The following is a 12,117-nucleotide window of genomic DNA, read 5'->3' on the forward strand; positions in this document are numbered from 1 at the left end:
CCCGGCGCGCGCTGGAGGCCCGCGCGGCCGCCGGCGCGGAGTCCGCGAGCGCCGGAGCGCAGCGCCGCCGGGGCGGCCGCCATGGCCTCGTCCTCGGGCAACGACGACGACCTCACCATACCCCGCGCCGCCATCAACAAGATGATCAAGGAGACGCTGCCCAACGTGCGCGTGGCCAACGACGCGCGCGAGCTCGTGGTGAACTGCTGCACCGAGTTCATCCACCTCATCTCCTCGGAAGCCAACGAGATCTGCAACAAGTCGGAGAAGAAGACCATCTCCCCCGAGCACGTCATCCAAGGCAGGTCCGGGGCGAGGGGGGCGCTCCGGGCCGGGCCGCGCCGCCGGGGCCGCCTCGCGGGGCCTCGAGGCCCGCGCTGGATCCGCGCCCTGCCGGCCGGGGCGGCGGGAGGGGCGCGAGGGGCCCGGCTGCCGCCCAGGCCCTCTGCCCGGGTCCCTAAGGGGCTGAGTGGGTCTGTGGCGCTGTCTGGCAGCCCCCAAACCAAGCGCTCCCCCCGGCTGTAGGAAACGCTTACACCCGTGCCTGCCAGCGCCTCCCTTTCCGCTGCTCATTTGCACTTCCCCTTGCTGAATAAAATGAGAGTTCTCTCTCTCTCTCATTCATTTTTTTTTTTATCCCATGAATTCTGCTCCAAACAGGGAGATATTTTTAAGACTATACTCAAATTTCTAGTGCATCAGTTCATGTGTTCGTTTGGTTCATGTTGCCACTTAAGCATAGGTTGGTGATCCCTGTGTGCGCTGCCGCTGAGCGGGTAGCGGTAGCGCTGCAAACGGCCAGAGAGGCTCAGTCTGCTGCCTGGCAGAGCTGGCACAAAGAGAGTCGGTTTTAATGGAGCTGTTTCTAGGACTGCAAAGGCATAAAGTTATGGCAGGGAGAATCTGGTTCCTTTTTTTTTTTTTTCTTTTTTTTTTTTTTAAATAATATTTGATTGTTTAATTAAGCCAACCAGACAAAAAAAGAATCAGATTCTTTTTGTCTGGTGCCTCCTAGCTCACTAGTAGCATTTTCATACCTGACTGGATTATGAATAATAGAAGAAAAATACATGCTGTACATGAGCTGTAATGTTAAACTGAGGATGAATTTTTAAACTGGCAGCAGGAAGTGCAGAAAAGCAACTCTATTATAGTAGTTCAGGATGTAAAGGGTAAAACTTGTGCTTACGCACAGAACTGTGCTTTGATGCGATGCTTTCTAATGCCCAGAAAGTATCTTCAAGCAATCATCAAAAAGATTTGAGTTTAGTCCTTAATGTGAAAACATAGTTTTTAACATTGAAAACAGTAAATAATTCACTTAAAGTATTTTTCTGACCTATAGAAGTAGATCTTGAAAATCTTTCAGTTATTACTGTTTGAAAATTATGCTGTATTTTTGAAAACAAAGGACTTTTTCTTTTTTGATAGGCTCTCCAAAATTGTAAGAGTAAGTGGAAATTAAAATGTTTGGATTGTACTTTATGTCATCAGCAGATGGTCCCCAAGTAAGGGCTTTGTGTCTGCCTTCTTCTGTGTCTTTGATTCATCAAAAGCAAGAGTTAAAATACTAGTTTCAAATAAGATCTGTCCATTTTAGTCATGCCTTAGCAAATGAAACTTGAAAATGTATCCGTTTTGTAATGCTGCAGAGATAGGAATTGTGCCAGGATTTACTAATGTCCTATCTTTAAGGGTATGTAGGAGCTGTTCATTTCACCCAGATACTTATTAGTTAGCAGCCCTTATCTTGATGGGGCATGAGGGTTTAGATCACTTTGGAAGTGGTGAGGTTATGTGCATATAGAAATAGCATTTCAACAGTTCTGTAATAACATCTTCATCTTAAAACGTCCTAGATGTTTGCTAGTTTGAGTACCTCTTGGTGTGATTTTGCCACAATGATGTTAAATTCAGTAATACAAAATATTGTTGTCTTGTGATCATCTAAATACCTAAGTCTTCTCAATTGCTTAGATCAGTTTATTGAGAAGTAAAATGAGACCTGGGTGCACCTGGTCCAGTATAGCAGCAGCTGCTGCCAAAAAGAGGAGACGTGTTCTGTGCCCTCCTTGGAGCTGAATCCAGCAGTCTCATAGCCAGAGGGGTGAGTTAAGGTGGTGGGAACTGGAAAGCAAACAGTTCTCTATCAGGTGAGCTTGTTGATCTGACTCTTGTAGACACACACTTGGGTCTCGTGCAGGAGGCAGGGAAGACCCTTCAATGGGGAGGAGAAGAGGAAAGAAGGTAGAACTGGTCCTTGTGGTGACACTCTGCAGTTGGAGGTAATATGAAACTACAGTTTGTCACAGTTGACAGCAGTGGTGCATGAGATGCTTGTTCCTTTGATGTTCTAGCAAAATTGGTTGTGTGGCCGTGAGCTGAACCAGATCCCCTCCCTGTTGGGCCACATTCAGAGAGATGAATTCTCTGCTCTGTCTCTTTGGGTGGTGGCACAAACAACTGACCGACACAGGGACAAGACAGCCATGGCTGCTCCCGGGCCATGAAAGATCATGCTCAGGCTGTGCCAAATGCTCAGTAATAGCAACAAAACACAAAGCAGCTTGCCTGGAGAATGCCCAAAGCATCAAGACTATGTAGCAGTCTGTGTAGAGATTGTTCTGTGTCTCTGGTGAAATTGCAGTGTTGAGAATCTGCTTGGGTTCCATGTTAGACTATGATCCAAATAGCCCAATCTGGTAGAGTTATGAGAGCTTCTTATGTGGAGCTATGAGAGCTCAGTATTTCTGAGGAAGTTTTCTTTCCTTGACTTCTGAAAATGGTGAAATGTTGACTCAGTTTTTCTGAAGCTGATTACTTTGTCTACATAAAGTTGTCCAATAAGATAGGCTATGAACTGATTAGGAATCTTTTAGCATCTCTTAATGAACTGTTAAGATGCTAATAGGGCTTATGTTAGCATTTAATACAACAAATTGTTAATGTTTCAACTCTCACATTGGAAATTCTTTTTTTTTTTTTTTAAAGGGAAGTTAAAAAATGTCACAGATATCCACAACCTGGGTTTATGAAAAATAAACATAGAACTAACTGTGTTGTACTAAGCAATCGGCGATCTGCCCTGAAAGCCCTTAAGAAGGGACGAAGCTGTGGAGGGATGCTCCATGCTTTTATAAAGAGATTTACTCTTTCCATACATGTATTTGTAAGCCTTGATTTGTTTCTGAAAGATTTAAAAATGTATTACCTGTATTATGGTGTTTAAAGTTTCTATAAAAATACTTGGCTGCTCACTTAGACGAGGCAGTCCTTCATGCTCCAATGAAGGAGCTTGCTGAGCCCGATCACCATGATTGTTCTCTTGATGAATATCTATGAATGTACTGTGATGGTTTGTCTGAAGTAAGTTAGACTTGTAGGACTAAGGTTTTTATGCTTTGAAAAACATGAATTATGATTTGGAGTAGTAGTTTAATGCATATATTTTAAGTTTTAAAGTTCATTGGGCTCTTAAGTATTTTGGAGGCATTTATAAGCTGCTTAGGCAATCAGTTCTGCACCACGAAGCGTATATTTACCTCCTGTCTGCTGAGGTCATGTTAAACAAGTGCTTGAAGGATTTTGGTGATTCTGTGGACACTGAACCATTTTTTGGTTGCTTGTACTCATACTGTCTGAAGTAATTTAATTAGCCTTTTTTTTTCTTCCCTGTAGAATTGAGGATTGTCTAAACTCATTTCCCAAATAAATGGGATGTGTTAAGGGAGTGTTAGTGCTGATTAGGCAGCCGCTCTGCACTGTCGTGTTGAAGACAATGCCCTCAGTGTCTCCTGGGCACAGGGTGGAAGCTGGAAACTTGCAGGATGTCTTTGGCATGAAACAGTGCTGTGCCTCCTTACTCATGGGCAGGAAAGGATTCTTACAAAATGAAAATCGAATTGTAAAATGAATCGGGCTACATAAGAGCTTGGTTATAACAAGTTATTAATGCTAATTGTTGTGTAGTTTGTTCTAGTGCTGTTTCTTGAATAGCTTGTAACATAAGGTTGTGGTAAAATAAGATCTCATCTTGTAAGAGGAATTGTAATTTGTGTTAACACTGGAGGTGACTAGCTGTTTTAATAAGCTGAGACTTGTTGCTAATAAAATTGGTGTTCATGTAATATTCTTACTATATTTTGTAATAGCTTCTATGTTGCAGGGGTTGTAGGCGTATGGAGGTAAATAAATGAATCAAGAAACTGTGTGCACTTGGTCACTTGCTTGTCCTTTGCCTGAATTTTCCATTCTTGGAAAGACTTTTGTTGTAGGAGATGGCTGTTTTTTTGATGGTTATTATTCTTTTTGTCTGGTGAAAGTATAGGAATTAATTTGCAAACACATTTGCATATAGGACTAAAGAAAATAATTTCTCTCCAAAAATATTTTTAAAAGGAAAAGGTCATACATAATTTATAGATGTATGATCTTGTTATATATGTATGATCTTGTTAAATTGACATTTTAAAATGTGAGTTTAGATATAAAGGAATAAATACAAAAAAAGATAAGTAATATTTCTGCCTTAATGAAAGATATGTGATTACTTTCCATGCATCATATTTCTGTTGTTATAGCAGGTAGCTGATTTTACCATCTATTGATAACATGCAACCAAACTGGCAAGGTAGAGACCCTAAGAGATTAAAGATGAACAATTCAGATAGGAAGGACTTCTCTCTTATGTATTACCTGCTTGATTCTGGTATGTAGAATGTGAGCTAAAAATGTCTTCAAGAGTAATGCCTGTCCTGTTAGGAAAAATAGGAGATTCAGAAACATTTCCTGGATTATCATCAAGTGTAGACTGGTTATAGTTGTGCTGGGCTGCTTTTACTTTTTCTAGTTTGATACTATGAAAAAAGGTCTAGGAGAAGAGACAGGGAAAATAGCTGTCAGATCATTACCAAAATGGTGTTTCATCAAGCTGATGAAAGAAGAATGCTTAAACTGACAACATTTTTTTTAGAAGAACTCTTTTGAATAAGTAATTTGATATCTACTGTCAGAAGTTGTATAAAAGGTGAACGATGTGTTTTCTCTTCTTTTTTGTTTTTTTTTTTCTCTCTAGCACTAGAGAGTTTGGGTTTTGGCTCCTATATCAGTGAAGTAAAAGAAGTCTTACAAGAATGCAAAACAGTAGCACTAAAGAGAAGAAAGGCCAGTTCGCGCTTGGAAAACCTCGGCATTCCAGAAGAAGAACTTCTAAGGCAGCAACAGGAATTATTTGCAAAAGTAAGTGAGACAGTTCTGGTATATATGAGGGTAGAATTATTAATGCCATAGATCTAGTGCAGCAAAAACATGTGCAAGCTTCTGGAAGTATCTTGTTCCTCGTAGACTGCTATGGCGTTTTAGATGCTGTTGACTCTGGCCTGTTTGAATTGGGGAAACTAAAGACAATAAATACGGTGTTGGTTTGTGTTACTTCCGTATTTTGGTGAACTTGACTTGCAGAGAATTTGCAAACAACTCCAAGCTTAAATTTTGAAAAAAAAAAAAAAAAATTGTATTTATCTGTCTACAGCATCTTTTCCTCTATTTTTCTTTGTTTCAAAATAAGACCATTCCCTAAACTAAGCCACATAAGAAGCACCTTAAGCACCTTCTTTTGTTTTTCCTCTCTTACTCGAGGCGTGAGCCTTAGGTAAATTTACTTATTTTAATTTCTTCTTGTGAAGATGCATTTTTCAATTGTGTTGCCACATGATTATTGCAACCTTCTCTCCTCTGGTTTTGCTATCCTTATATCATGCCAAAACACTAATAACTATTTCTCATATTATGTGATGATTCCGCCTATGTTTATCTTTAGTGCATGATAAATTTGAAGGCAGTTGAAGCTTCTACATACCACATGGCTCTTGTTAACCTGCAGCAATGTAGTTAGGATGAATTCATGTTTGCTTTAGTTTTATCTGCCTCCACTGGCAGTAAAAAGAACAACAGATCATCTTCTGAAATAAGAGTTGGAGTTACAAATAACAGTTTGATACCTGTTTCGCCCCCCCCCCCTTAATTTTTTTCAGATAGGTTAACATGGTCCACAAAATAAAAAGTGGCAAAAAAAAGTGTTTCCTGGGTAAAATAATAATAATAAACAATTGCCACCTTATGTAAACTACATTTTATCTGAAGAATGACCTGTTGAGATATGTGGACTTTTTTTTTCTCCTTTTGAAATACAATGCCCTAATGTCTAAAATAAATACATTTATGTCTACCTAAAAATCAGTTGTGATGTGTTATTGGAAAAGGTCACTTAATTATTATTGGAAATATTTTTTTGAAATAAAATTTCCAATAAACCTAGTAAATGCTGGAAATATTTACAAATATGAGCGCATATTTGTGTGTTTCATATTTTTAGTATTCTAGATGATCATGTTAATGCTGACTGCTTCAGTGGTAAAAGTACCTGCTCCAGTCTTAAAATATTTTCCTGTTAATAGTGTAAATGCTTGGATGCCTACGGCTTGGAGGTTTGTAAATACCTGAAGTCAGTGGAATGGTGCATCCTAATGTTAATGTATGTCCATAGGTATCTGTATAACAAAGATCTTCACAGATGTGATTTGGAGATGAGAAGTATCTCTCACTAAGATTTGGGGAAGAAAAAGCCCAAAAGTTTGAAATAGTGTGAACAATTAAAGAATAAGCTCCACAGATAAAGGCTTTTAGCCAGTACAACCCTACTGACCTTACTACAGTTAAGTTTACTGTACACTCAAAAGGTGATGCACATGCATGCACCAAGAATCAGAGGCTCAGTACTTCACACTGAGCAGATCATTTTGTTCGTGCTTGCCCTAATTGATGTATAATCGCATCTTTTTTTTTAGCCATTTGAAAATTAGGGAAAAACGTAGTAAGGTCAGTAGGGAGCCCTGTTGTTATCTAATGTGAAAATATTTATGCTGTGTAGGTACAAATGCTGTTGTCTTCCTGTATTTAAAACTACAGAGTATCTTAAATTATTTTCAAAGCTTTATAACTTTGCTGCCATTTAAAGTTGAAAATAATGAAAAGTACTTAGAGATTTTTACCTCTGTAAAATTTTGTTCTTTTTATTCTAGAATAGACTAAGGAGTTGACATTTACAAATTGGGATTTTTTTTTTCCAATTTATACTAAATACATAAATTTTTTTCTTGACCATTTTCAAAAACATCATTCTGGAGCTTCTTGAAGTCTGGAAAACTGCCTAATTTGCTCTTCTCTGGGGAAAAAAAACATGGAAAATTCAATGGGTGAAATGGAGTTGGAAAGGAATTTATTGCAATATTAATGATGATCCTTAAAAGGAGAAAAGTGTCTGAGGAATTTTAGTTTCAAGGAATTCTTTCTAATGCTTACACAGAACAAAAATTGAAGTTGTGACTGTTCCTGAACCCAGGTAACTAGAATACTGCTGCAATAGTAGTGTCTGCTGAAAAACAAGTGAAAGCTCTCAATAGAAAAGTGAGTGGGCATATAGCTGAACTACTTGAAATATTTTGCCAGCAACTTTGATTCATGTAATTAGAAGACTATACTATTCTCAACAAAGAGTTTCTCAATTTGTACATCCTCATTTGAGAATTTAGCAAAGATGACTTTTTTGAAATAGCCTGTCTGTGGAACACAATTGGAGGACAGCACATTTGTTACGTTTAGTGTTTGTATTGTAATCAACAAAGCAGATTTGTTCTTAGCTTAAGATTGCAGCTTGAACTTTCCTTTGCTTTGCCTCACTTAGCTTTTTGTTTTCCATTAGGAAGTGGTTCTGTATTATCCTTATGCTGGAAGTTAAAAACAGTAGCTCTTGTCTTTTGGTTTTGTAAGTGTAAATGCTCAAGATGGTGGCTTCTGAGTATCTCTTCTGCTACTTTGAAGAAGAAGATGTTTTGTCAACAGCAAGAATGTAAAAAGGCTGCATCAAAAAGTTGTTCATATTGTAGATCAGAGAGAAGTTAGCTGAACATCTTTGTACAAATTGCAAAGGCAAGTGCAATTAATAAAAGCTGTAGAAAACTGCCTATTGGAAACTGCAGGTGCAAATAAAATTCATCTTAAAGCTAAGGTGCTCTAGAGATTCTTCACAAGTTACTGAAAGACTTTAACAATTGAATTCATGTCTTTAGGCTAGACAACAGCAAGCAGAACTGGCACAGCAGGAGTGGCTACAGATGCAACAAGCAGCCCAACAAGCACAGCTTGCTGCTGCCTCAGCCAGTGCATCCAATCAGGCAGGATCCTCTCAGGATGAAGATGATGAAGATGATATCTGAAATTCACCAGCTGAGTTTCTGTCTCCACTAAAAAATATTTTTTTCCCTGCACAATGAAAACAGTGAAATGAATGCTTACCTGTAATTTTGTATGCATCATGGACTGGCAATTGGTATTCTAGGGGTGTCTGCTGTTGTGTGCTGTACATGTATAAACTGTCTTTTTTGAACTCTTGAAGATTTAAGGTTCAGTATCATATCAACTTTGGATTTTTAATGGTGTATATGGAAATTTTAGATAGCAGTGCGTCATTTATTTGATCAATAAACAGTGTTACGATAAACAACAAGTTTATAAAATATAGTGAGATTTATACAAAAAGCTCTAAATCCACATTTGCATTTCTTCCCTTTTAACTAAACTATAAAATCTTACTTAGAATTTTTAATTGTTTTTTGGGGGAGTGATACAGTAGGCATAATCTGTTACGGGGTGGGGGGAAAAAGGCAGAGTTCAGCATAGTAGAGTCTGAATTCTTAGTTCTTTTTTTAAAATGAGGATGTAAATGGCAATAAATATTATATATGCTCAAATACCACACTTGTTACAAATTTGAAAATGATACATTTTCACCAAGCTAGGAAAAGGTATGTTTAATAGGAGTTGTACAAATTCAGTAATTTTTTGTATAGGGGTGAAAAAAAGTAAACCCGTGGTTTTATTATCCATTTGAAAATCCTAACTAACTGAATATTTCATTTCAAAGACTGCCTGGTTTGGAGGACTAATTATTCTTATTATTTCACTCCAGTTTAATGTTAACTGTTGTTGATGGTATTTCTTGCGTAGTCCAGATATATTCATATTGTTGAAATGTAAAGCTGGAACCTGATGAAACAGAATTGTTTTAGTTTCACTGATGTTACTGGGAATGATTAAGTGTTCAAGCCTATGAAGGCAAAAGCAGAACTAAGAGCATGCTTACAGTAAAAGAGGGATTTTATTTAACCTTGATTAGTCATTGTTGTCAGCATAATGCTAACATTTTCCAGACTAGGTTGCCACCGGATTACTAAGATTCCTTGTTGAAAGATAGCATTTTCTTCATTCACATTGGTTTATAGGTAAGTCCAGGTTTTTGATAAACTATTCCCCAAGAGTAATCAGCAATACATGGAACAGAAGTGATGTGGTAGTCCTTTTGATAGCTGATTTGAAAATTTTGTTGATTAATGGATGAGCAGCTGTTCTTTGTGTTGAAATAAAGCACAGTAGTGTCCATTACTGAGTTTTAATGTGTTACTTGAAGTAATATTGGCATATCTTCTGGTACACAGAATCTGAGCAGAATAGAAAAGCCACTTGCATACTGCTGTAGATGATCCAATAGCTGTATAACAATGTGAGTTGTTTTTTACCTTAGGTCCTCAGCAACTTGTTCTAGTTGGAATCCTTGAGGAGGCCTGCAGTAGTCTGATTGCATAGTGATGCAAGCAGAAAGTGATGTGCCCCTTTTTTGGGTAAGATCTGAACAAGGTAAATTGGCATGTTCTCAGATCTCAGTCATGTAGTGACTGTTAATTTAAATTTGAGATGCATTGAGTTACATATTGAATAAATGTGAACGCTTCCTTAAATGCATTCATTCAGTGAAAACTCAGAGAAAAAAAATTAAATGTTTTAAGTTTAAAAAAAATCATGGATGTTACATGAAATTAGGCAAGATTTTACCAGGGAAGTGGCTTTCTGTAAAAGTTTAAGTACCAAGGGGAGAAAATCTAGTCTAGTGATACAATGTTAATGTGCAGTGTTGGCTTTTCTAATTTGTACTGTAACACCTTCACACTTTCTATTTTAATTGAGTCTTTTCCTTTTAAATAAACAAGATTACATATACTTTCACACTTTTTTCTTCTGATGCAGAATTCAGGTTAACATTTTAACTGCATCTGGTATGTATGGTGTAATATGTTTGGATCCTTGTGACCTTTCTTTTGGACATTCTTGTGCTTTTTTCATATGCTGTATTCTTCAAGCAATAAACTTCTGATGTGTTTTTATAAAATTGCTTTTTAATGAATAGTCTGTCGTCATTGGATATGTAACATTGTAAAGAAAAACTTTAAGACTAAAATCTGCTGTCATTTTGACCTGCTGAACGTTTCTAGCAACCAAATTGCATGGCATTGCTGTTCATTAGGGATTTTTATATATTTGCAAACAGTATTTCTGGTCTTGTTCTGTGTTCTTTCCTCTTTGGAAGTGCCTTTTGCTTATGTAACTTTTTCTTTTTTCTTTTTCCTCCTTAACTAAACTTTTTTAATCTGATTATCTTGACCCTAAGGTCAAATACAGCATACTGTTAAAACTGAAGGTTTTTTAAAGTGAAAGATCACAGGCAGAGATTGGGGAAATAATTTGTTTTTACTACACAAGTACTTTTAAAGGAAGTGTCTTAAAGATTCTAAATATCAACTACCTAAAATAGCACTTGATTTTTTTAGTTAAACATGTTTAGTTGCAATATTGAAACAGTAAAAGGGAATTTCTGCAAGGATCGCAAAAGGTCTCTGAGAATCACAGTTATTTTTTTTTTCTTTTTTCTTTTTTCTTTTGTGTAAGCATCTCCATTAAGAAAGACTTGATTTTTATTACATCTTTATAATACTTGTGCTGATTTCCTCATAATTTTGGAATCTAGAGCCAAATTAGGGACATGAAGTTACATGATGCTGACTGTGGACCAGCAAAACTCAATTACATCTAACCCAAAGCACACTTTATTCAGTACTGTTTGAAATATATGTCTGTATTTTGCTGTAGAAAGTAGTATTATGTTGGATTGTGTTTATGTATAAACCATGTACAAAACAATGTAAAAGGGCTGTAATATGAACAGTACTTAAAATAATATAGTTAGACTAACTAGCAATAGATTTACTTTCAGTGTTGTACTACAAGTCTCTCTAAAATGAAAAACTGTTATTTTGCAGCCCACTGAGTGAGACACCTTCCCCAAGGAATGTTAAGAGGGATTTTTGTCATGGATAAATTACATACTAGTTCTTTGATGGGACTTGCTGTAAGTCTTTCTCAGTGTGTGTTCTCTGTGAATAGAGCAAAAAATGAGTATGTCAGGTATGATGAAAAGGAGGATCACGGAGCCCTCCTTGTAGGCCATTTAACATTTGCTGTCAGCAGGAATGATAGATTCATCTTTAAAAAGTGCTTTTTGCACCTAGTAATTCTTTTAAAACAAAACAAAAGAGCTACAAGTCAAAATAGCTGTGGAAATGAGATGAACTTTGAGTGTTTTGGAAGGAGTTATCCTGGGTCTTGGGTGCCTGTGACAACAAGTGCTGTAGAACTGTACGCTGCTGGAAAGAAACAAATCCCGGGCACGGCGGCATTGGAGCTGTTTCTGTTCTGTGGTGCTCTCCAACTGATGTGATTCTTGGAGTGGAGGTTTCACAGCAAAAGGGCAGAGAATTCAACAGGATGTGCCAGCTCCTATGCTTCAGTTGTACCTTCAGTAGTATTTGGATTCTGACATATGAGTGAGTCTTGTAGAAACTTGAATAATATGAGGTACAAACATGTACAAATGGTGGTTCTGCGTGTTTTGGAGGAGATGTTTGATAATTTTAATTCTTCATTGAAGTGATTTATTGTCATATCTATTACAGGAGTACAACAAAGACACTTTTGTCACACAGCCTGAAGTAAAGGTACAAGTAAGGATTGACACTACTGGTACAGTTTGTTTCTTAGACATGAGTTTATGCTTTGCATTTTTGGGATTAAGATTTAAAGAGGTGTGCAAAGTTATGTAAAGATTATCTGCCATTTTAAGGCTGAATGTGTGGTTGATTTTCTTAGTAGCTTTTTTTTTTTTTTTTCCTC

General features: G+C 37.4%; 1 protein-coding gene across 1 annotated transcript; it reads left to right on the forward strand.

Moving 5' to 3' along the window:
• The first annotated feature begins 11 nt into the window (after positions 1 to 11).
• On the forward strand, positions 12 to 10,259 carry DR1 (down-regulator of transcription 1). Its single transcript, XM_026037929.1, has 3 exons — positions 12 to 301; positions 5,075 to 5,238; positions 8,127 to 10,259. Exons 1-3 carry the CDS (start codon positions 82 to 84, stop codon positions 8,271 to 8,273), a joined length of 531 nt encoding a protein of 176 aa, XP_025893714.1. The 5' UTR covers positions 12 to 81; the 3' UTR covers positions 8,274 to 10,259.
• The last annotated feature ends 1,858 nt before the right edge of the window (positions 10,260 to 12,117 follow it).

The sequence above is a fragment of the Nothoprocta perdicaria genome, unplaced genomic scaffold (assembly GCF_003342845.1).
Source record: "Nothoprocta perdicaria isolate Ctin4 unplaced genomic scaffold, notPer1 scaffold_20, whole genome shotgun sequence".
In the NCBI taxonomy this organism is placed as follows: Eukaryota; Metazoa; Chordata; class Aves; order Tinamiformes; family Tinamidae; genus Nothoprocta; species Nothoprocta perdicaria.

Excerpts from the sequence above, each read along its gene's own strand:
- DR1 (XM_026037929.1), top strand. The coding sequence starts at position 82 with ATGGCCTCGTCCTCGGGCAACGACGACGACCTCACCATACCCCGCGCC. Across the intron at positions 302-5,074 it reads CCCCGAGCACGTCATCCAAG|CACTAGAGAGTTTGGGTTTT; the intron begins GCAGGTCCGGGG and ends TTTTCTCTCTAG. Across the intron at positions 5,239-8,126 it reads AACAGGAATTATTTGCAAAA|GCTAGACAACAGCAAGCAGA; the intron begins GTAAGTGAGACA and ends TCATGTCTTTAG.